The sequence below is a fragment of the Macrotis lagotis genome, chromosome 4 (assembly GCF_037893015.1).
Source record: "Macrotis lagotis isolate mMagLag1 chromosome 4, bilby.v1.9.chrom.fasta, whole genome shotgun sequence".
Taxonomy (NCBI): Eukaryota; Metazoa; Chordata; class Mammalia; order Peramelemorphia; family Peramelidae; genus Macrotis; species Macrotis lagotis.
In genome coordinates this window covers 40,406,265-40,426,666 of record NC_133661.1, presented here as the reverse complement: position 1 = coordinate 40,426,666, position 20,402 = coordinate 40,406,265, and the positions used below count along the sequence as shown (strand labels likewise).

General features: G+C 47.7%; 1 protein-coding gene across 4 annotated transcripts in view; it reads right to left on the bottom strand.

Moving 5' to 3' along the window:
* Positions 1-739: 739 nt before the first annotated feature.
* LOC141520771 (mitoguardin 1-like) overlaps positions 740-20,402 on the bottom strand; it is a 29,225-nt gene continuing 9,562 nt past the window's right edge. The window contains exons 4-11 of one of the 4 annotated variants that reach the window (XM_074232598.1): positions 17,231-17,317; positions 12,659-12,757; positions 10,366-10,455; positions 9,284-9,406; positions 8,568-8,702; positions 6,820-6,873; positions 5,891-6,007; positions 744-1,292 (exon numbers count right to left, since the gene is read on the bottom strand). In XM_074232598.1, the coding sequence (XP_074088699.1) occupies positions 1,161-1,292; positions 5,891-6,007; positions 6,820-6,873; positions 8,568-8,702; positions 9,284-9,406; positions 10,366-10,455; positions 12,659-12,757; positions 17,231-17,317 (837 nt within the window). In that variant the 3' untranslated portion in view covers positions 744-1,160. Of the gene's footprint in view, positions 1,293-5,890; positions 6,008-6,819; positions 6,874-8,567; positions 8,703-9,283; positions 9,407-10,365; positions 10,456-12,658; positions 12,758-17,230; positions 17,318-20,402 lie in introns of all 4 variants that reach the window. The other 3 variants (XM_074232600.1, XM_074232601.1, XM_074232602.1) reach the window with 3 other exon arrangements.

The following is a 20,402-nucleotide window of genomic DNA, read 5'->3' as shown; positions in this document are numbered from 1 at the left end:
GAGCTTTGGAATCTTCCAAGTTTCACCAAGTTTCTTCCTTGTCCTTGAAGAGACATAGTAAAAGTGGCACCTGGGCTGCCCCACCATCATCCCAATGACTCCAGTGGAGACTCCAGTCTTTCCACATGATGCATTTTCATCTAGTCTGTATCTAAATGATGCATGTCCGTCTATTTTCATCAGACAAGGCAACAGACTTGGAAAGGCAGCAAGGCTATTCCCAAGTGGAATGAAGGATCTTATCTCAAGACCAATCACCTGGAGTCATAGAAAGATTTGGAATCAAGAGGACATAAGGTTCAGATCCTCTTTCCCTTAACTATGTGGCCTTGGGCAACTTTCCTTGGGCCCAAATGAGGCCTGGGATCCTTTCCAATTCTAGTCCCATGAGCCAAAGGCAGCCAGTGTTCTTTTCCCTTTGGACAGCAGACACCTCTCCTTGAACAGGCCCTTCAGAGTATACTCTGGCCTGAGTCTCCGAGAGCAATGTGGTGGCTTTGTTTGCTGAGGCTGTGTGGGCAGAGGAGCTGCTTGGGTCAGGCCCCAAAGAGTGGGGGGGGGGCGGGAAGGATGGCCCTGAGGGGGTGACATGGGAATCAAACTTAGTATCCCCTGGATAGTGTGTTGGGATATACCCTTCCTCACCAGCCCATCAGAGAGCGACAACATATACTTAATATCTGAAGGGCATCTCAAATGCGCTTTAATTCAAGAGACCATAGTATCAGTAAAGAGCTTTATAGTCATTGTGCGATTTGATCCTTATTATTTATGCCCATTTCAAAGATGACAAGAAGAGATTCAGTTTGAATGGCAACTGGCTCCAGGCCAGCATTTTCTGGGCCCTGCTTAGCCTCCAAGCATCGGAGCTCTGGGCAAGAAGCCCTTGCTCCAAAGCCATCAGAATGAGGATTTCTGCCTCTTTGGGCTCTTTTTTCCCTCTGACAAGTCACCTTCCACCCTGAGCTGTGTTGGGGCTCTTGTGCTGTGTTCTCCCACCCCCAAGGCCAAACAGAACACACAAAATTTCGTGCCTTCCATAGAATTTTTTAGTCTGGGCAGGGACCAGCCCTGCTCTTTTAGACTATCACAGAGCTGTTGCCCAGATGCAGTCCCTTCTCCCCTCCTTGCCCACCCCATCCTTCTCCCCCACTCCAGGCTTAGAAACGAGCCAGCAGCACTTCTAATCTCTCCATGAGATCCTCCAGCACATGCTGGGCCAGCAGCTTGGTCATCGGGTAGCAGGCCTCGGCTAAGGTCAGCAAGGCTTTGGAGAAGGAAACCACTTGCTCCTGCAATGATAAGATGGGAGCAAGGCCTCTTCTGGGGCTTCTGATGGCTGGGGCGGCCTCCCCCCATCTGCCGGGTCCCCAAGAGCTAGCGTCAGAAATGGGGGATTGTCCTGAGGAAGGGACATGGAATCAGTGAGGCGTGCTCCGAGCACCGCCAGCAGGGACTGCACATGAAGACGGCCACGGGAGGCGGCCTGTCCCACTTGGGCATTGTCCCAGCGTCCTTTGGTACAAACTAAATCTCTCAGGGACTTGAGCTCTTTGATCCTAGTCCTGCCCTCGAGTCCAGGCAGAACCAATCTGACCTCAACCCTTCCTATCGAGACAACCCCCACGACCCCCAGCCCCAGCTTCTTTTCTATTGGCTAAATGTCCCCATGTCCTTCAGTTGCTTTCAAGGCTCAGCTCAAGGACTACCCACCCCCTCCTTAGGGATCTCTCCTTCCTCCTCAAGTTATAATGCACACACAGACACACGCGTGTATGTAATTGTTACACATGGACACTTGGGCAGCTGGGGGGCATAACAGAGCTAGCCCTGGAGTCAGGAAGCTGCCTCTTCATGCATTCAAATCCTGCCTGGCTCTCTTACTAGTGAGCAACCCTGGGCAAGTCACTTCGCCCTGTTTGCCACTGATTCTCATCTGTCAAAGGAACTGGAGAAGGAAATGGTAAACCACTCCAGTATCTCTACCCAGAGACCCCCAAATGGGATCCACAATGGAACAGCAACAACATAAACATACTTACTTGACCCCCCCCCCCACTTCCAGTAAAATGTAAACTCCTTAAGAACAGGTACCATTTTCTTGTTTGTCTTTCTATTCCTGGTACCAGCAGAGTCTGTGTGTTTAATTATGTGAGATGAAGGAGAGAAGAGGGAGCTCTTGGGGAATGATCTCCAGTTCTTCAGACATCTATTAGGTGAGACCCTCAGCTGAGAACTCTGGGTTTGATTGACAAGATGGAGAGCATCCAGAGGATGGTGGAATACCAAAAGATGAGAGGCCCCTGAAGGTTCTAGAAGTGTTTCCCCTGGAGAAGACTTTGAAGGGACCATCACACAAGAGGATCTGGAGCACACCAATAACAGCAATATAACTTTAGCGTTGGTCTTGGAAATAAAACATTCCTCTAGGGACATTTGTCCAAGAGTGAAGAGGCCTCCTTGGGAGATAATGGGTCCCTCCTTCCTAGAATCTTCAAACCAATTCTCAGCTCACCAAGTGAGGACATTACTTCCTGAATTTGGGTTGAAAAACCCTGGAGCAACAATGACCTTGACCTACTGTTTCCTCTAACTCTCATTCCATTTCTTTATTTCATCACATAACTTCTTGAGAGTCATGTGCTGAGCATATTTTCTCTCTTCCACCTATTTTTAGCCCCAGTTAATTCTCTACAGAAACTCCTCTACTGAAGTAGTTTCCTCCAGATGCTTAAACCCAAGGCCTTTCCCTTCAGTTCTCTTCCTCCTTATGGGAATCTTAGGTCTGTCTTACCAATCTAATCTTGCATATTCATGGAAGTCCTTCAGTGGTTCCCCAGAAACTACCAAATAAAAGAGCCAATTCTTTAGCCTCCTAAGACTCTCTACCATTCCATGCCAGAACAAGAAAGTCCCTGGTCCATCAACATTGGACTCCTTCAATGGACACGTTGGCAGTTTTTCCATGTCTTATCCTTGGCTCACAACTATTTGCTACACCGGGGATGTCTTCCTCCCCATCTCTACCTGGGGAGCTCCTATCCTCTAAGTTCCAGGTTAAAGGCAGTGTGGTTTCACACCAAGACCATTCACCATGAGCTCCCTCTTTTCCTCTTCTCCATCTCCTGTCAATCTTTTCTCTTTCACCCCCATCTCTTACAAGGAAATGAACTTGATCCTTGCCAAGGTTAACTAATCCCTCTGCTTTTTTAAGTGATTCCATTTTATCCAGCCTCCAACAGATTTTACTGTGGCTTCTCCATTCTTTGTTGTCGTTGGGGTATTTTTTGGTTTTTGCAAGGCAATGGGGTTAAGTGACTTGTCCAAGGTCACACAGCTAAGTCATTAAGTGTCTGAGATCAGATTTGAACTCAGGTCTTCCTGACTCCAGGGCTGGTGATCCACCGTACCACCTAGCTGCCCCTGCATCCCCACTCTTTCATTTTTCTGTCTCTCTTGATAGCCTATAGGCATGCCCATGTCTCTACCATGCTGAAAAGACCCTCACTTGATCCTTCTACTATTACTATTTTCTCATGTCTTTTCTGCCCTTGTGGCTAAACTCTGAAAAGTCCATCCACTGCAGTGTTTCTACTTTCTTTCCTCTCACTGCTCTTAACTCCTTAGAATCTGCCTTCTGACCTTCCAGCAGAAACTGCCCTCTCCAAAGTTACTAATAATCTCTTTGATGCCAAATCCAATGGCCTTAACTCTAGCTTCATTCTCCTTGACCTCCTTATGGCCTCTGACATGGCCCCCTCTTTTTTGAACACTCTTGTCTAAGGTTTTCAGGATCAGGTGCCCTCTCCTATTCTGGCTCTCAGACGACTCCTCCTAAAGTCTCTTTGCTGGATCCTCCTCCAGCATCCTCATCTCATTAATGTCCATTAGGGTTATATCCTGGGTCATATATACACAATATAATATAATTCATCAGCTCCTATGGATTTAATGACCATGAGAACGATTCTTAGATCTACCCGTCCTGGCCTAACCTCTCTGCTGATCTCCAGTCATGCATATCCCACAGCCTTTCAGAGATCTCAGAGTGGATGCCCATTAGAAACTGAACACATTTCCCCCTTAACCAGTTAGCCTTGACTCTTCACTATCTCCCACTCCCTATATCAACCTCTCGGCAACATCCCCCAAATCTGTTCCCCGCCCTGCGACATCACCACCCTGTTGCAGACCCTCATCCCTCCACTACTGCACATTTCTCAGGAGCAGGCTGACTTTTGTTCCCTTGTCATTCTTCTTCCCCAGAGTGAGAGGAGGGGACAAAAGAAGCTGCAGAGAAATGTATGTGAAGCTGCTGCTGCGCTTTGTCCTTTGTTCCTGAAGACCATGACAAGCACATGAATGGGATCTGAGTGAGAGGGACTGCTAAGTCCCCAGCCTCACTTTCTCCTCTAGGACCATCTGGGTCCAGTGGCCAGAGATGGATCAGGACCACTAGAGATGGCCCTGGATGCCGGTGGGGTTGCCTGCCTCATGTCTCCCCTGACTCCAGTCCATCCTCCCTTCAGTCACCAAAGTGAGTTTCCTAATGCCTCGATCTGAACATGTCAGCTCTCCAGTCAGTAACCTCTACTGGCTTCTTGCCTCCAAAAGCAAACAGCTCCACTTGGCATTCAAAGTCCTTCCTCCCTGGCCAGGCTCTTCCTTGACAAAGACTCTCAGATCTGGTCATGCTGGCCTCCTGGTAGCCCCTCCATCACTCAGCTCCAAACATTTTCTGGAAGACTCTCATCACCAGCTGCCTTCCCTGGCTTGCTTTTAAGCCATTTCCTAATCCTCCTCAGCTCTGGCACCTTTCTGTTAAATATTTCCTATTCATTCTCTCTATAAGCTTGCTCCCGGGTTGATATTTTTGGACATTCTCGGCCTCTTTGCCACTTCTCTCTCAGCCAGCCTTAATCACTGAATGAGCAATACCTCAGACAGACAGACTTGGGAAAGACTAGCTTAAAAAAGGCCAAAGTCTCCCTCTGCATCCAGGGCCATCTCCAGTGGTTCTGCATCTCTGGCCACTGGACCCAGGTGGTCCTGGAGGAGAACGTGAGGCTGGGGACTTAGCACAGCCCCCCCGCCTCAGATCCCATTCATGTGCTTGTCATGGTCTTCAAGAACAAAGGACAAAGCATGGCATCGGCTTCACATACATTTCTCTGCAGGTCCTCTTGGCCCCTCCTCCAGATGTCGGCCTGCTCCTGCAAAATGTGCAAGGTGCTTCAGGAAGAAGAGCTGAGGCTTCTACAGGTCCTTCTCTGTGGCTGGCTCTGAGGAGCTCTTATTTATTGGGTCCTCAGTCACACTGAGCCGCAGGAGCTCTTGTGATCCCGTTCCACTCACTTTGTGGGGGGCAGTGGTTTTTGTCTCTGCCACGTCTCTGCCACCTGGGGGCCTGCCATTCACAGAATGAGCAGTGAGGTGGGGGATGGGAAAGCTGCCCCACCCCCAGGAGGAAGAGGAGGAGATATTCATGGTGATGGGGGACTGTGAGCCTGGTCCTATGCCAGGGCAGAGCCCGAGCAGATGCACTGCCTGCCTTTCCTATGGGAGCAGAGGGTGATGTGGCAGAGAAGGGTGGGGGACAATGCCAAGAGCCAACATTCTCATGATGATTCCCATGGACATGACCAGGATCATCCCGTTTGATCTCTACAACAATCCTCCAAGGTTGGTGCTGCTTGTTAGATCTCCATTTTATAGTTGAGGACACTGAGGCAGAGGTTAAATGACTGGCCCAGAAGGCCCTGGAGGAGCCCTCGGCTCCCCGAGGCATAGCCTTTATCAGCAAAGGAAGCCTTCCCTTCCCTGTGAGGCCTTCTCCATGACCCCTGGGGAGGCCCAGGGGAGGCCCTTGACAGTCCCTCAGGTGACCTACCTTCAGAGAATAATAAAACTTCTTCTGCTGGCTCTCTGGCCCGACAGCTGCCCACATCAGCTCAGGGGAGATGCAGTCCATCACTTCATACAAGTGGTAGAGAAATCCATTGGGCTCCTGTTTGGAGAGAGCAGTGGCAGAGCCTGGGTGGGGGCTGAGGGGCTCAGACACTTCCCCAGACTTGACCCTGCCCTTGGTGGCTCCTGCCACCTGGGAGGGCCCGAATGGGGGTCCCCTTGTGGGGCAGGGACAAAGGGCTCTAGGCTGAGGGTCCCAATTCCGCCCCTTCCTGCCAGAGCCACCAGCCACACTGTCTCTGACCTCTCCGAGATCTGTAACATGAGGAAGCTCATAGAGACCACCTCCTTGATGGCTCCTTCTAGTTCTAATATTCTGATCTGATGCTAGGGCGCTCCTACCAACCCCCGGATGATGGGGGCAATGAGAAAGACAAAGAGGACCCCAGGCTCAGGCCCCTCTGCCATCAGTTTAAAGATGCCCCTCGAAGGGGCCACTAAAAGTGAGTAGATGTGTAACCTCTATCACATAATTTGCTCTCAGGGCAGGAGGAGAGAAGAGTGGGACAGAGAAAACTGGACAAAAATGAATGTTGAAAACTAGCTTTACAACTAGTGGGAAAATAAATTAATAATAAAAACAAATAAATAAATAAAATAATACAAATAAACTGTCTATATATAATTAGAAAAAATCTCAATAAATAAATAAATAAATAAATAAATAAATAAATGAATGAATGAATGCCCCCACCATTAACCAACCAGACCTTCCCCCTTATCTAATCCTCCAAGAAGACCAGAAAGGGGAGTCCATGGCTCTGGGACCTAAAAGTCTTGCTCAGGGGGAGCAGGTCCTGAGCTCCCCACCCAAGAGCCCCCCTCGGAGGCAGCCCCTTCCCCAGCTCTTACCCTCAGGGCCGCCCTCTTCTCTCTCAGCTGGGCCCAACAGTGAACCAGGACAGTCTGGGGGAAGAGAGTTCTAGAATTAGCCTTGAGCCACACTTAGAGGGCTTGGGCCGTGGGGCCCGAGGCTTCTGGCTCAGACGGCAGGATCCTGGGTGACACACAGGTCGATGGAGGCCGGTAGTAGTGGTACAGAGCATCCCCTTCCCATCCTCCCCTCCCCAGAGACATCATAAAGCCAGCACCCAGCCCCCATCTTTGTCAGTGGGGCTACTGAAGCGGCTGTTACCGAGAAATCTTTGGTCAGTTCATGTCATAAACCTCAAATGTCCCAAATTCATAGATTAATTAATTAATTAAAATTACTATAAAGCCATAAAAATAAGCATTATTTATGATCTCCTCATGGTCCTCGTCCTCACACCAGGGGGAGGGACAGCCTGGGAGCTGGCCTGAGCTCACGGGGAGACGAGGGAGGGGCTTCCTGGGGGAGCAAGAGGACCTTGGCTGCTTGGCCTGCAAAATGACGGCTCTGCAGCCAGAGGAGAGATGGGGCTCACCCAGAAGCACCTGGTGGGTCTGAAACCCAACTGACAAGGAGCCCCTCAAGCTGAGGGGTTGCCCAGAAGAGGCCAGCGAGGGAGGGGGTGGGGGGCGCCTCAGCTCTGCAGGAGTTTCCCAGACCAGGGAATTCTGTCTGGCCTCTCCTCTCTTCTTCCTCCCTTCCCTTCACCCAAAATGTTGGGATCCAAGGCCTAGGCCAACTCTCCCTAAAGCCAGGGAGGCCAGGGAGGACTTTGAAGGTCCCTGTCATTACCCAAGAGGGTCTGGCAGACCCCCGAGAAGGCTTGACGGACAGATGTGGGCTCCTGGAGGTCAGAGGCTGATTTCACTCTTATCTCCATCACCCCAGGACCTTCGGGGCCTAGAAACAAGAGGGTGTTTAATGGAGTCTTGTGGAACCGACGGACAAGGACCTTGAAGATGTGTTGGAGGGGTGGGGGATTCTCTTGGGGGCATCTGCAGTGAAAGATGTCCCCTCAGATCATGAGTGTAAGGAACCACTGAAGCCATGTGGCCAATCCCTTCATTTTACAGATGAGGAAACTGAGGCCCGGGCCGGGAAAGGAACTTGCCTGAGGTCCCACATAGGTGGGATCTGAACGGAGGGCCCAGGCCCAAGCTGGCGCTTCGTCCCCGTGTACAATGGCAACTTGACCAGCCACTGTCCCAGCACAGATGGCTAGTGATGCCAGAGGTCACCCAGGCATGTGGCTGCCACCAGAGCCAAAGCAAGACCCTGGCCTCTAGCCCTGCTCTCTTTCCTGGATGCACCAGCTGGGCATTCCTGGGGGCCTGACTTTGGGGTGCTATCAGGAGCAGGAAGGAATGGAGAGGAAGAAATCCTGGGAGGGCAGAGACACATTCTGGACCTGGCCAATGTAGGAATCTGCCTCACTTGAATATGGTTCATTTGTTGGAAATGGGAGGGACAGAAAATTAATGTCCATTGAAAAAATGGAAAAAGTGAAAAGTGAAAAGAAAAAGGTAACATCTGGACTTGAATGAAGTGGATGTAAGGGGGGGGGGAGGTGATGAAAGAGTGAAAGCTGATTCAGAGATTGCCCCGGACTCCCTCTGGGCCAGGGGACCCCCAACCTGCCTGCCCCAGTCATCTGTCTGCTGGCAACAGAAAGGAAGGGGCAGGCCCACCCTCCCCCCACCTCAGGTCACCCTGGAGTGGCTGCACTCACCACTTTCTTCAAGGGCCTGGCAATCTGGTCATTGGTCAGGACGCTCCTCAGGCTTCCGGGGATGTTCTCGGCATCCTTAAAGAAGCTGGGGGCAATGAAGCCCAGCAGCACATCGTATAAGCTGGTGTAGACCACCTGGCAAGGGGATGGAGGCGGCCTTCAGTTGGGCAGCAGCTGGCACTGGTCATCCAGGGGATCATCTGGGCCCTGGCCCAAGACCAAGATCCTGGCCCGGTCTGAGCTGGGCACAAGGAGCCCAACGAGACCTGGCCGGAAATCTTCTCATCCTTGGAAGCCCCTGGGGGTTAGGTCCTGGGGGGGGCATGGACGGGGGGGGGGGATAGAAGGTTTAGTTGAGGAGGACGACGAGGGCATGACAGTCCAGGCTCAGCCATCCTTGGCCCAAGAGGAGCCCAGTCATTGGCACTTGGTCTTCCAACTCGAGTTGGACCAAGACTGGTCACTCCTGGAAGGGAGGAGGAAGAGGAGGGAAGAGGAGGGAAGAGGAGGGAGGAAGAGGAGGAGGGAGGGAGGGAGGAAGAGGAAGAGAGAGAAAGAGGAAAAGGAAGGAAGGAGGAAGAGGAGGAGGGAAGAGGCGAGGCATGGATCCTCTTCCCTCTGGCCTCCGTCCCAGGTGCTCCCCTTCACTATTGCACCCCTGGCTTCCTCCCTTCATTCCTCCAATCTGGCTCGGGGTCCTCGGGCCCCTCACTCACCCCTGCTCCTCGTAGCTCCTGGGCCAGGACATCCCGGTTTAATGGCTGTTGGATGAAGGCGATGAGGCCGTCATAGGCTTCATTGAAGTTGCTGGTCTTGAATGAAGAGAAGGCAGACTGGCTCTGGTGGGCAGGAAAGGATCCCAGAGAAGCCCCCAGGCCCAGGCCGCAAGAGCAGGTCAGACACGTGGCGTGATGAGGGGCTGGGCGTTGGTTTAGCGGCCTGCCGACTCCACGACTCCACGTGGGCCAGGAATGGGATGGGATGAGTGGATCCAAGCCCCCTGCCTGGTCTCCTCCCACCCCAGGAGGTTCCCCCACCCCGGGCCTTTTCTCTGTGAGTGGTCTCCCTTAGTCCTGGCCTCCTTCAGGGACCCCGGCTCTATCCTTCATCTTGTTTGTACACGGCTGCTTAGCCTCCTCTCATCCATTGGGGTGCTTGGAGGCTGCGAGTGGGTTCTGGCCTTTCTTGGGAGGGGGCAGGGGGACAACTGAACTGGATTTCCAGTGTGTGCTGGTGTAGCTGGTTTTCTGTTTGTTTGCTTGGTTGGTTGCTTGGGTTTTTTCAACATAGTCATTTCTAGAATCTTCCCCAACTTTGGGATTGAACACCTATTGTCAGTCCAACCAGTAATAATCAACCACCACAGGGGCCTGTAAAGCAAACAAACAAATAGAAAACCACCTGCACCAGCAAACACTGAAGGGTCCGGGAATGTTGTCCCCCTCTTCACTTCCTCGGTCTCTAAGGAAGATTCCCGGCCTGCTCCCTCGGGGATGCCCGTGGCGGTCTCTGCCCCTCCCTGCATCTCCACGGTGCCCTGGCTCATGTAGGCCGTCTCCCTGTAAAGATGGTTGCTTGGACAAAGACCAAGACTCAGGTGTCCAAGGCACAGGGAGGTTGGGCACAGCCCTTGGCTCTCTGCTCCTCTCAGCAGGACCTTAGGGACCACCATCCAAATCAATTCAATGTTTATGCAGGCCCCCAAAACATGCCAAGCACTGTGTGAGGCCTGGAGATATAGAGGCCTGACATGAGGGAGTGAGCACTCCACCTGGACGTGACCTAGGAATCTTCTTACCTGTCCACTCAAGGCCCCGGTGAGTCGGCAGAGTGTGCTTTCACTGATGACCCGCATGGGGGACAGACCCCTAGGCCTCATGGGGGAAAGCTGCAGAAGGCAATACAATCTGTGGGGTCCCCATTGCTCAAACAGTGGCCTCCCTAACAGCTTGCGCTATTTCAATGAGCTTTTCCAACAGGGAATTCCACTCCTGCCAGGCCCAGGCTCTACCTGGCTTCAAGGCAACACAGCCGCACCCAGAGCAGGCGCCACAGCACATGGGGTGACAGATATTCCCTTGGCAGTCACTCGGCAGCTCATACATTTTTCTCCAACTCAACCACAGGCCATACCGCTTGGTTTTGGACAAGGTGTAGGGAAAAGAGCAGAGGACTGGGAAACAGAGGGCCAGGGGGCATCTGCTGGCTCTGCAGTGGACTACCTGTATGACCCTGGGCAAGTCACCAGTCCTGCGGGGTCTTCTGTAAAGACATTTCCTCTTCAGTAAAATGAGGGCATGGCAGAGAGACGTTTCTGGGCTCCTCACAGATCTAAAACCCCAGACCCATAACCTCCTCCTCCTCCTTCATTGGTTCCCTGCAGACCAAGGGTGGGCCTATGATACCATCACCACGGCGAGGTCACAGGTGGGGAAACTCTCTTTGCTGATGCCAGCTGCATCTTCTCCACAGCAGTGAAAGCTCAGGCTCCTTGGCATGGGCACAGGGCCAGGAGTGTCCGAGCCAGGACCAGAACTCAGGTCTTTCTGAGCCTAGCTCTCAGTGAGCCCACATTGACTCTCAGCTCCCCCAGGATTTGTGGGGTCATCCTATCATTTATGGCACATGCAAGGATGCATGTGTGTGTGTGAGTGGGGGGACTCTAAGTGAATAAACTTCCTCTCTCCATGATTGGCAACTAACCTGAAATTTAGAATTTTTTAAAAGAATTACCTGGTGGTGTTAAATGACCTACCTAGGGCCAATATATTAATATATTCGATATATTCCTTTTTGTTGTTGTTTATTACAAGGCAATGGGGTTAAGTGGCTTGCCCAAGGCCAGACAGCTAGGTAATTAAGTGTCCGAGGCAGGATTTGAACTCAGGTCCTCCTGACTCCAGGGCTGGTGCTCTATCCACTGCACCACCTAGCTGCTCCTATTGCAATATATTCCACAGGTGGGACTTGAACTGGGGCCTCTGTAACTCTGTTCCCTCCATCCAAGACACAGACATATGCATACACACACACACTTTCATACAGACAACCAGTCCACACACAGACGTGCCCACACAAATCTGCATCTCCATTCTCATGCACTGAGGATGAGCCAGACGCCTCCACAAGCCGCACCAACAGTCCCTCACTTTGTCTCTGGGTTATTAGCAGACTGGCACAAGCCAGCAATGCTGCAGTAGCTGGGTCTGCTTTCTGAGGAGGGTCCTGGCTGAGTGCCAAGGGCTCATGATCGGGAGCCACAGTGGGCAGTGACAAGCTGCCTGGACACAGCCCCCCAGGAAGCAGTGGAAGGCTCTGTCAGCTTCTCCCCTGCATTTTTTTGCAGGGATATTTGGGTAAATGGAAGTTTTTAAACCATCTCTCAGTGTTAACTAAGTTGAAACCCCAGGGAGACCCTCTTCTGGCTGACTCAGGCAGGTCATTAAATAAGCCTTCCGTGGCCAAGGAGGGCCAGGTGAGGCATGAGACAAGATAGGCAGCTGTGGATGGGGCATGATGGGCCCAGAGGAAGGGAATCCCTAGGGGAATGGGAGCAGCAGCAGCAGTGGTGGCATGGTGGATGCTGTCAGATGTCGGCTCCTAAAGCAGGACCTACTCTGGGCAGATCTTTGGCCTAGAGTTGGGTGCCCGCTGGTTGGGCAGACTCTCTAGAGGTCTTCAAGGCTGGTGAGGCACTTTCTTGGGAGCAACACCCCTATTTTACAGATGAGGAATTTGAGATCAGAGAGGTCTAGTGAGTGTCCAAGGTCATCCAGCTCCTAAGCCTACCCTGGCCTCCTGACTCCCCACTCAGCACTCTTTCCACAGGGTGGCCTCCTCTGTAAGCATTCAGTTTCCTTGGGTGGGCCCACATTTCTTTAGATTTTTTTTTTTTTTGGCAAGGCAATGGGGTTAAGTGGCTTGCCCAAGGCCACACAGCTAGGTAATTAAGTGTCTGAGGCTGGATTTGAACTCAGGTACTCCTGACTCCAAGGCCAATGCTCTATCCACTGCATCACCTAGCCACCCTGGACCCACATTTCTATAGGAAGGAAGCTGGGGCTCCCATGTCATTGGGGGTTCTGACTCACCCCAACTGTGTGAAGCTCCTTGGTTACTTTCTCCCAAAAGGAGGGCTGGTTGAGGGACGTCACCAATGCATCATAAATCATAGTGAAATGGAAGGGTTTCTGGAAATGAAAAGAGGAAGAAAATTTTTCTCTCATATGGAAACAGCTGAGGCTCTTAGGATGATATTCAATAAAGGTAATTGTAAAGTCTTTCTTTTATTATTAATTAATTAATTTATTCTTGAATTTTACAATTTCCCCCTAATGTCGCTTCCCTCCTCCCACCCCCCCCACAGAAGGAAGTCTGTTAGTCTTTTTTTTTAAAAGATTTTATTTATTTTGAGTTTTACAATTTTCCCCCTAATCTTGCTTCCCTCCCCCCACCCCCCACAGAAGGCATTCTGTTAGTCTTTACATTGTTTCCATGGTATACATTGATTTAATTTGAATGTGATGACAGAGAAATCATATCCTTAAGGAAGAAAAATAAAGTACAAGAGATAGCAAAATTACATAATTAAGATAATGGTTTTTTTTCTAAATTAAAGATAATAGTCTTTGGTCTTTGTTTAAACTTCACAATTCTTTCTTTGGATACAGATTGTATTCTCCACTGCAGACAGCCATGAGTGAGTCCTTCCAGGTTGATCATCACCCCTATGTTATAGTGTTTTTCTGGTTCTGCTCATCTCACTCAGCATCAGTTCATGCGAATCCCTCCAGGCTTCCCTGAAATCCCCTCCCTCCTGGTTTCTAATAGAACAGTAGTGTTCCATGACATACATATACCATAGTTTGTTAAGCCATTCCCACTAGCAGTTTTGCAGTCTATGTTTTGTTGTACATCTTTCAACTGCTCTGAGATTTCAGATACTATATCATTGGGTGCGTACATATTTAGTATTGAAATTATTTTGTCTATGGTACCTTTAAGGATGATATAATTTCCTTATCTCTTTTAACACTTTCTATTTTTGCAGCTGCTTTGTCTGAGATAAGCACTGCAACCCCTGATTGTTTCTCTTCAGCTGAAGCAAAATATATTTTGCTCCAACCTTTTCCTTTGATTCTATATGTATCTCTCTGCTTCAAATGAGTTTCTTGTAAGAAGCATATTGTAGAATTCTGGTTTTTAATCTACTCTGCTATTTGCTTACATTCTAAGGCAGAGTTTATCCCATTCACATTCAAAGTTATAATTACTAACTCTTTATTGCCCTCCATGTTATCTTCCCTCTGTTTGTATTTTCCCCCCTTTTTCCCTTTATCCATATTCCCTAGCATTTTGTTTCTGAATACCGCCACCTTCAGTGTGCCTTCCTATATCAACCCCCCTCGTTTTTCTTTCCCCTTTCCCTTTTCCCCTTCCTCCTTCCCTTCCTTCTGTTAGTTCCCCTTTTTCTCCCCTCCCCTTCCCCCCTCCCCTTTCCCTTTTTTTTCAGGTTTTTGCAAGGCAAATGGGGTTAAGTGGCTTGCCCAAGGCCACACAGCTAGGTAATGATTAAGTGTCTGAGACCAGATTTGAACCCCGGTACTCCTAACTCCAAGGCTGGTGCTTTATCCACTAAGCCACCTAGCCACTCCCCCTTTCCTCTTTTAATGCTTGAAAGGTAAGATAAGTTTCTTAACTGAATGTGTATAAGTTAACTTCAAGTCGTCTGATGAGATGAAGATTCAGGTGGTTCTCAGCTCCCCCCTTCTTCCTCTCTATTACAATTGGTCTTTTATACCACTTAATGTAATGAGATTTACCCCATCTCCTTACTATCCCCCTTTCTAAGGAGGTATTGTTTTTAAATTATTCTGAGTCACAGAAAAGTTATGAGTGTCCATCACTTCTGGCTAAATATATTCTCTCTAATAGGAGTTACATGCTTGAGAGTTATTAGAGTCTTAATCTAAGGTAGGGATTTAGCTTGTTTCATCTTATTGGATAGCAGTTTTTTTCCCTTTACCCTTTTTTTTTTTTTACCTTTTAATGTGTCTCTTGAGCCTCCTGTTTGATGTCCAAATTTTCTATTTAGCTCCGGTCTTTTTGTCAGGAAATGGTCTAAGTCTCCCAGTTCATTAAATGCCCATCTTTTCCCTGGAAGACAAAGTTCAGCTTTGCTGGATAGTAGATTCTTGGCTGCATTCCAAGGCCCCTTACTCTTCGGAATATCTCATTCCTAGCCCTTTCATCCCTTAATGTTGATGCAGCCAGGTCCTGTATAATTCTTACTGTGACTCCTTGGTATTTAAATTATTTGTGGCTGCTTGCAGGATTTTTCTCTTTTATCTGATAGTTCTGGAATTTGGCCACAATATTCCTTGGTGTTTTCATTTTAGAATCTCTTTTCAGAGGGAATCAATGTATTCTTCCAATACTTATTTTGCCCTCTGGTTTCATGATATCAGGACAGTTTTCCATCACTAAATTCTGCAATATTAAGCCCAGGTCTTTTTTTTCTCTTCAATGTTTTCAGGAAGTCCTATAATTCTCAGATTGTCCCTTCTCAATCAGTTCTCAAGGTCAGTGGTTTTGCTAATGAGGTATTTTACATTTTCTTCTATTTTTTTTAATCTTTTGGTTTTATTTAACAGAATCTTGTTGTCTCATGAAGTCATTAGTTTCCACAGATTCCATTCTTTTTTTAAAGAGAAGAATTTTCTGGGGCGGCTAGGTGGCGGGCGTAGTGGATAAAGCACCAGCCTTGGAGTCAGCAGTACATGGGTTCAAATCTGGTCTCAGACACTTAATAATTACCTAGCTGTGTGGCCTTGGGCAAGCCACTTAACCCCATTTGCCTTGCAAAAACCTTAAAGAAAAAAGAGAGAAGAATTTTCTTCATTTACCTTTTGCAACTCCTTTTCCAATCAGTCAATTCTATTTTTGAAGTTTTCCATTTGCCTAGTTGAGGATTTGAGAGAGTTATTTTCTTTTTGTATTTGTCCAATTGTATTTTCTAATGTTTTGCTTTCTTGTTGCAATTGTTAATTATCTCTTGAGTTTCTTTTCCCAACTTTTCCAATTGGTTTTTAAACTCCTTCCTGATTTCTTCAGGAAGCCTTTCTGGGCTGGAGACCAATTCATATTCTCCTCAGAAGTGCTAGATCTCTCTCCGTTAGAATCTGGTCCTTCTAAGTATTTCTCCATGGGTCCCTCTTTTCTTCATTTTTCTAGGATCTTGGGGGGGGGGGCTGGCTCAGAGGTTTGCTTTTGCAGATCCTAGAGGCTTTGTTCACTTGGCTTAGTAATTCCAAGGGCTGGCCAGTAGGGTGCTGGTTGCTTTCTCTGGAGTGACTGAAGCCCTCTCCCGATCCTGGTTGGTAGGGGTTCTTCTCCTAGCTTTTTTTCTGGGTTTTGTTGATCAAGTTTCTGTTAAGAGGTTTCTTTCATGTTATTTTTGAGGAGACACAGGGAGCACTTAACACAGTACCTGTCTTCTCTCTGCCATCTTGACCAGAAGTCCCATCTCAATGACCAGTCTGTTAGTCTTTACATTGGGTAACTAAAGTTTTACAAAAGATTGAAAAACTGGCTTCCCTTGTACAAGGGAGGGGGTCATCATTAGCCATGGCAAATATCTACTCTACTGAGGGGGTCACAAGCTCAGGATGAGCCCCAGGGTGATGCAGCAGCCAACCACACTGAGTGATCTTAGGTGAAAGCTTCCAGATAGAAGGACCAGATACCTGGTCAGTACTGGTCAATAGTGTTCACTTTGGGGCCTGCAAGTTAGGAAGATCACTGATAATCTAGAAATGGTCCAAAGGGAGGCCATGGATGGAAGAACCGCGAGCCTGTGTCTAGAGAAAGTATGAAATTCAGGCTGAAATATCTGCAGGGCTGTCCAGTGGAAGATGGATTAGACTTGTATTATTTGACCCAAGAAGTGAGGAAAAAAATTGCAAAAAGGCAAATTTAGACCTGAGGTTTAAAAGAATACCAAAAGCTTCCTAACAGTTCAAGCTCCCTCAAAATAGAATGAGCTCCACTCCCCCACTCTTGGAGATCTCAAATCAGAGGCCAGATCGCTTGTCAGGGAAATTAGACTGAGAATTTGGGGGAGATGAAGTCGATTCCCTAGGTGTGGTCTGACCAGGCCTGAGAGAAACAAAAGCCATCTGTTCTGCCATTTCTCAACACCATTCCCCTCCTTGTGTCCCCTATTGAGCAGGCTCCCCCACCACAACCCCTTTACCCCATCATTTTAGATCAACAATTATAGATCATACCATCTCCCACCTTGTCCCAGGGAAACAGGTATAATGAACCCAAGTGGAGAACTCTATTCCTATTACATCTATCCTTTTCTTCTTAATCTTTGGTGATCTCTAGCCACTCTGTTTGCAAGAAAACTTGGAAAGGGGGTTGCTTACCTTCCACATAGAAGTCCCAGTCTTTTTATAAAAGGAATGGGAAATTTTACCTTGAATCAACCAAAGTGCCCTCGGCCTTAAGGCTGACTCTCTGCCCAGAATTACAAAGTAGCAGGGTTGCCTTGCCATAGATCTGGTTCAGTCTTCAAGAACTGTGGGTCATCTGCCTGCCTTCATAGTGGTCCCCCCCCCCCCAAAAAGCCTCAGCTGTCCTCCTCTCTTCTCCATTACCTGTCCATCCAGCATGATTAGCTTCTGTAGCAGGTACTTTCCAGTGTCTATCAAGTAGGACTTAGTGGATTCTCTCATCAAAAGAACCTACAAGGATTTGTAATCACATAGTGAATTGCCTCTATTGGTTCGAAGGTAGATACAAAAGGTATAGTTTGAGTTTTAAGCCACCCTCCTCATGGTGTGACTGCCTGCCTCCCTAGTAGAGAAGTCTTCATTCTTGTTCCTAGAGGAAGGAGATTCCCATCCAGATTCCCATCATGTCCCCATGCTAGCTGCCAACTCCCTCTTCTCAGCTGCTCTGGGATCCTGATACTATTAGAAAAGCCAAGATTAGCTTTTCATTTTCTCCTTAACCAATTTGTAAATTTTTTTAGGGTTTTTTATGGAAACTTGGGCATCATAATTATTGCAGGTGTCCTTTCTCAATAATTTTAATTTCTATAGGACTTACTTCAATTGATTAATGTGTATATTCATTAAATACCTACTATTGCAAGGCTCTGGGTTAAGACAAAACAGAGGAAGATGGAGCTACATACAAAACATATCCTCAAAATCAAGAAAAATTTGACACTAGCATAAGGGGGATTGAAGGATGGAACTAGGAATTAGTGGGGAACCATATAGAAAGTGACACTTGAATGAGTTTTGAAGAAAACCAGGGATTCTGAGAGGAAGAGGTAAGGAGGGAGTGCATTCCAGGCAAGGGGAGACGACCAACCGTAAGGCCTGGAGATAGGTTATAGAGTGCCCAGGTGAACCTTTAAGAACTCAAGGCATCTCTTTCACGTGATAAAGCAACAAGGGGCCAAAATGGTGGTGTAAAGGTAGCATTTTGTCAGAAACTCCCCCCCCAAAAAAAATTCCAAAAGCCAACAAATTATGACTCTAACCAAAAATTAGAGGGGTAGAACCCACAGAAATACTGAGTGATACATTTTCCAGTCCAAGATAACTTAAAATTTCCATCAGAAAGGTGTGTTTCACCAGGACTGGGAAAAAAAGCTGCAGCTGCAGTGCAGTGCAGTGCAGTGCAGCGCAGCCCAGCCCAGCCCAGCCCAGAGAACACCAGCAACAGCTTGAAGGGGCGGTGAGAGAACTCTGCTACACCAGAATGAGTATGGAGCGAGGAGCACGGGCCACAGAATCTGCAGCAAGAATCTGAAGAGAGCAGTCTGCACCCCCAGAGATGGTTAGGGAAACAGTAAAGACTGCAGAAATTTCTCTGCTCTCCTTCAGGGTAGGACTCTGCTGCTAGCCTACACTCAGATCCAGGTTGCAGTTTGGGCTTCCATACTAAGTAGCCAAGCTGGATCCCTCCTTATAGCTCCAGGGCAGAGGGAAGTACTGCGTCATCTACATATCAAAGGTACAAGCAAGAGAGCATAAGACCTTGGAGGAATAAAGATCCCAATGGGGTGTTCCCCCCAAAAACAAAACACAACCCAAAACCTTGGAAGTGCTGTCTTGGACTGAGGAAATGAGTAAACAACAGAAAACCAAGAATCTGACCATAGAGAATTACTTTAGTCCCATGGAAGATCAAAAGACATACTCAGATGACGACAAAAATCAAAGCCTTCCATATCCAAAACCTCCAGGAGAAATAGAAAATGGGCTCAGACTATGGATGAGCTCAAAAAAAGACTTTGAAAAGCAATTAAGGGAGGTGGAGGGAAAATTGGGAGGAGAAATGAGAGCAATGCAGATAAATCATGAAAACCAAATCAACAGCGTGATGAAAGATATACAAAAAAGTACTGAAGAAAATAGTATGTTAAAAACCAGTTCAGGTCTAATAGAAAAAGCAAAACAAAAGGCAAATGAGAATGCCTTAAAAAGCAGAATTGGTCAGCTGGAAGAGGAGATAAAAAAGCTCTCTGAAGAAAATACCTCCTTCAAATGCAGAATGGAACTAAAGGAAGCTGATGACTTTGCAAGAAATCAGGAAGAAATAAAACTCTTCCCCCAAAATCAAAAATTAGAAGAAAATGTGAAATATCTCATTGGATAAACAACCGATCTCAAAAACAGATCCAGAAGAAATAATTTAAAAATTATCGAGCTATCTGAAAGCCATGATCAGGAAAAGAGTCTAGACTTCATTTTTCAAGAAAAAATAAAGCAAAATTGCCCTGAGATCCTAGAAGCAGAGGGTAAAATAGAAATTGAGGGAACTCACTAGTCACCTCCTGAAAGAGATCCCAAAAGAAAAACTTCTAGGAATATTATAGTCAAATTACAAAACTCCCAAATTGAAGAGAAAATTCTAAAAACTGCCAGAAACAAACAATTCAGCTACTGAGGCTCCATAGTCAGGATTACACAGGATCTGGCAGCATCTACATCAAAGGCTTGTTAGGGATTGGGATATGATATTCTGGATGGCAAAAGATCTTGGTTTACAACTGAGAATCAACTACCCAGCAAAACTGAACATCCTCTTTCAGGGGAAAAGATGGACATTCAATGAAACAGGGGATCTTCAGACTTTCCTATTGGAAAAAACCAGAGCTGAACAGAAAGTTTGATCTCCAAGTACAGGACTCAGGTGAACCATAGAGGGAGTGGAAGAGAAGGACTAACTATGAGGAACTTGATGATGTTGAACTGTTTGTATTCCTGCACAGGAAGAAGATATTGATAACTCACATGAACTTTCTCATTTATAAGAGCTGTTAGAAGGAGCATATGTAGACAGGACATAGGAAGGAGCAGAATATAATGGTATAGTAAAAAGATGGAGTCAATGGGTGATAAAGGGAACTACTGGGAGGACGGGAAAGGAGATAAAGAAGAAGCTAAGAAATTTTACATAAGAGTCAAGGAAAAAAGCTTTTTTAATGAAGTGGAAAGGGGGAAGGCAAGGGGGAATGAGTGAGCCTTTATTCTCACCAGAAATGGCTCAGAGAACAAATAACATACACACTTAAAAGGGTGAGGAAATCTATCTTACCCTAGAGAAAAATGAGAAGAAAGGGATGGGATAAGGGAGAATGGGGGGAGGGAAGGGGGTAATAGGTAATAGAAGAGAGGGAAGATCAAGGCAGAGGGTACTCAGATACAACACACTTTTGGACAGGGCCAGGATGAAAGGAGAGAGAGAGAATAGAAGAAATGAGAGTGGGGAGGAATAGAGTAGAGGTACAGCTAGTAATAGCAACTGTGG